At 55.8% G+C, this 3,843-nt stretch overlaps 1 protein-coding gene across 1 annotated transcript; it reads left to right on the forward strand.

Annotated features, from left to right (window-relative positions):
- Nucleotides 1-1,726: 1,726 nt before the first annotated feature.
- Nucleotides 1,727-3,639, forward strand: Myog (myogenin). Its single transcript, XM_070041465.1, has 3 exons — nucleotides 1,727-2,197; nucleotides 2,771-2,852; nucleotides 3,399-3,639. Exons 1-3 carry the CDS (start codon nucleotides 1,727-1,729, stop codon nucleotides 3,518-3,520), a joined length of 675 nt encoding a protein of 224 aa, XP_069897566.1. The 3' UTR covers nucleotides 3,521-3,639.
- The last annotated feature ends 204 nt before the right edge of the window (nucleotides 3,640-3,843 follow it).

Consider the following 3,843-nt stretch of genomic DNA (forward strand, 5'->3'; position numbering starts at 1 on the left):
CCAGGTGTCCATAGCCCATGGCTATAATCCTAGCTTCTTGAGAGGCCAAGAACGTTGGGATTGAGGTTCAAGGCCTGAATGGCTATGTCCTTTCCTCACCCATTTCCTGCCTCAAAAGGACACCATTTTCCTGTCTCTTCCCGTGGCGAAAGCGAAGAAAGCAAGCCAGTCCTTCAAATTCTAGGGAGATCTCACTTCTTCTCAGAAGCCAGTCCTCCCTCGGTCCCCCACAGGATTCTGCTTACTCTTATTGTCTTTGCTAATGATTATTACTCATCAGTCGCATCTACCATGGGATAGGGATAGAATGAGGAACCAGACTTAGTCTACAAGGTTCTAGGGGAAAAACCTGGAACTCAAGGGTAAAAGACTGCAGCCCAAGGCCCAGGACTCAAGTAGCCACACATGGGTAAAAGGGGCCAGACAATGGTGACCCAGAGGTCAGGTATCAAAGGTTGAGTGAGACAAGTTGTTCCTTATGATATCTACCACAGGGAGGTAGAGGGGTGTCCCTGTGACCACTAGGCCTAAGCCTGAGCTTGGTTCACACTGGCATGTGAGCCCTGCCACCACATCAGGGAACAGCTGTCTCAGCAATGAGAGGTGATCATCTACCTCGACGCTCAGAGATGACATAGTTCCTCTTCCATTTCACATCTGAGAACCGAAGGATGCTTGTAAGGCTGACGGCATGGACAGGAAGCAGTAGGAGGACCCAGCCAAGGTGGTCCAGAGGAAGGGAGTATGAAGTCTCTCCTCTCTCCTTTGCTACTCCATCTACCTTAAGGATTCAGGAAGATTCTGGTACTGAAGCAAGGAGGAAATAAGAATTGAGGAGGTAACATGGACGGACAGATAAATGGGAGTGACAGAAGGAAAAAGACTCTTAACCTTGCCTTTGAAGTTAGGGAGAGTGGTGATACATGGGCTGTGAATTTTAATCCTTGCTCTGACCTCATTAAGGAGAAAACCTCCTATTAAAAAAACCCTAAATTCCCTTGGTCAATTTACCACCCATCATATGAGATCTAAGAGAACACAGGAGGTCAAAGGTGCATTAAAAACAAGAAGTTGAACCCTGTGAGCTTCAATTTTCCTTGTGCCTGGGCACTAGGGACCTGTACATGCCCAGATGGAAGTAGACCCGTCTTTGGGGTGGGCAGTCTTTAACTTTTGCTGGACTGTTATAGCCCAGCAAGGGTGGTTGGAAGCAACAAGACAGATGGATTGGCTCTGAAGGGCCCCATCCAGCCTAAGCCCACCTCTTCCCCGTTCCTCTTGCCCTTCACCCACCAGGCTACTTTGGCCTAGAGAGAGAGAGCAGAGTGGGCAGGCAGGCGGCTGGGGAGGAGTAATTGAAAGGAGCAGATGAGAGGGGGATGTGTTCGCCCCCACCTCCCCTGTCCCACTGGGGCTGCGGAGAAATGAAAACTAATCAAATTACAGCCGACGGCCTCCCGACCCGTGCACAGAAGCCACCCCAGTCAGGGGCAGGCGGGCTGGGTGGGTGGGGGCCTGGGGAGAGAGAAGGGGAATCACATCTAAGCCACTGTAAACGTCTTGATGTGCAGCAACAGCTTAGAGGAGGGCTCAGGTTTCTGTGGCGTTGGCTATATTTATCTCTGGTTCCATGCCAGTCAGGAGGGTTTAAATGGCACCCAGCAGTTGGCGTGAGGGGCTGCAGGAGCCTGGGGGCCAGTGGCAGGAACAAGTCTTTTCCGACCCCATGGAGCTGTATGAGACGTCCCCCTTCTTCTACCAGGAGCCCCGCTTCTATGACGGGGAGAACTACCTGCCTGTCCATCTCCAGGGCTTCGAGCCACCGGGCTATGAGCAGACTGAACTCAGTCTGAGCCCAGAGGCCCGAGGGCCCCTGGAAGACAAGGGGCTGGGGACCTCGGAGCGCTGTCCCGGCCAGTGCCTGCCGTGGGCGTGCAAGGTGTGTAAGAGGAAGTCGGTGTCTGTGGATCGGCGGCGGGCAGCCACGCTGAGGGAGAAGCGCAGGCTCAAGAAGGTGAACGAGGCCTTCGAGGCCCTGAAGAGGAGCACCTTGCTCAACCCTAACCAGCGGCTGCCCAAGGTGGAGATCCTGCGCAGCGCCATCCAGTACATCGAGCGCCTGCAGGCCCTGCTCAGCTCCCTCAACCAGGAGGAGCGAGACCTCCGCTACCGGGGTGGGGGCGGACCCCAGCCTGCGGTAAGTGGCCAGCCACCTGCCCCAGAAGGAGGGCCAGAGGGGGGGCACCACACAGGGTCGATCAGATGGCTGCAGCAGGTGCCAGGCAGGGACCCCTTCCAGAGTTCAGCTGTCCAGCTGACCTCCTGTGCCCCCTGGCTCTTCCCAATCAGACAAAGGCGATGGTCAGGAGGTGCTGAGGGGTGGGGCAGGCTGGTGCAGAACTACAGACAGGGCCCTGAGCAAGCTCCTACTGAGCCTGCGCAAGGGAGCATTCATTCCAGTGCTTGAGTCACAGGCTGACCAGCCAGGCCAAGTATGCCAAGAGGCCCAGACTCAACCCTGTCCTGGGTGTCTTGAGCAGTCCACAGATACCCCTTTAAGCAGGTATCTTGGGACCAGAGAATTATCATCCTGGAAGCCAGAAAGGACCTAGAAGCAGAGGGTGAACATTCTGACAAGGGGATCCTTGGCTGATGTCCCCAGCTTGTGGCCCACCTTCCAGCCCCACTTGAGTTCAGCCTACTGGTGCCAGGCAGAGGTATGGTCCAGGATGGCTGTGCCCTGACCTTGGGCCTTGGCCCCTTCCTGCAGGTGCCCAGTGAATGCAGCTCCCACAGCGCCTCCTGCAGTCCAGAGTGGGGCAGTGCCCTGGAGTTTGGCCCTAACCCTGCTGGTAAGTGAAGCCTGACCCTGATAACAGGCTCTGGGGTAGGGGGTGGAGGGGACTCCTCTCTTCTCACTTTATTCCCTGCTCTGGTCCTCTTCCTGTATTTCTCCAGGGACCTAGTGACCCTAGGACCCCAAAGGGTGATCTGGGAAGCTGTGTGCCTCCCTGCAGCCTTGGCAGGCTAAGAGGTGGGGGCCTCCTGTTGCTTCCTAGCTGCTGCTGACCTCCTCAGTGACCAGAGACTGGCCTGCCCTGGGCCGTCTCTGGGAATTGCTGAGTTGGCACTGAAAAGCTAGGCCCAGAAAAGGCAGCTCCAGTCCCCCTGAGATCTGCTATCCTGACTCCACACACATGAGGGCATATAGGTGTGTGTGCGTGCGCGCACACACACACATGCATGCATATATGGACTCACAACATGGAGAAAGTCAGGGGCTAGAGAATCCTGAACTCTGAAGCTTTGCTCCTCCATCAGTCCTGGAAAACCTGTGTCACCCAAGGGTCGTCCAATCTGACTCCCCCAAAGGTGACACATTTCTGACCTCCTTACAGACCACCTGCTGGCGGCTGACCCCACAGACGCCCACAACCTGCACTCCCTCACCTCCATCGTGGACAGCATCACAGTGGAGGATGTGTCTGTGGCCTTTCCAGATGAAACCATGCCCAACTGAAGTTGGCCACAGGTTGGGTGTCCGTGGGAGCCCCCATGGTGGTGGCAAATGCCACCACTTCTGCAGTAGGGGCCTCCTAAGCCGGGCTGTCGCTGCCAGGAAGATAGCCCCAGGCTGCCATAGACCAGACTATCCCCTCCCCCACTGACTTAGGGTTCATGCAAGGCCCACTGAGAGAATGGATGCCTTCGTTTAGGTGACTTAGAGCAGAGGGCATCCCCTTTCCAAGGAGACAAAGCAAAGGACCAGAGCGCCCCCTTGTGGATGCCCCCGGCTCAGGGGAGGGCAAACTCAGGAGCTTCCTTTTTCTCATAATGTAGTCT

This window comes from Dipodomys merriami, unplaced genomic scaffold (genome assembly GCF_024711535.1).
Source record: "Dipodomys merriami isolate MVZ:Mamm:240054 unplaced genomic scaffold, mDipMer1.0.p SCAF_31, whole genome shotgun sequence".
NCBI classification, from domain to species: Eukaryota; Metazoa; Chordata; class Mammalia; order Rodentia; family Heteromyidae; genus Dipodomys; species Dipodomys merriami.

Excerpts from the sequence above, each read along its gene's own strand:
- Myog (XM_070041465.1), top strand. The coding sequence starts at position 1,727 with ATGGAGCTGTATGAGACGTCCCCCTTCTTCTACCAGGAGCCCCGCTTC. Across the intron at positions 2,198-2,770 it reads GGGGCGGACCCCAGCCTGCG|GTGCCCAGTGAATGCAGCTC; the intron begins GTAAGTGGCCAG and ends CCCTTCCTGCAG. Across the intron at positions 2,853-3,398 it reads GTTTGGCCCTAACCCTGCTG|ACCACCTGCTGGCGGCTGAC; the intron begins GTAAGTGAAGCC and ends ACCTCCTTACAG.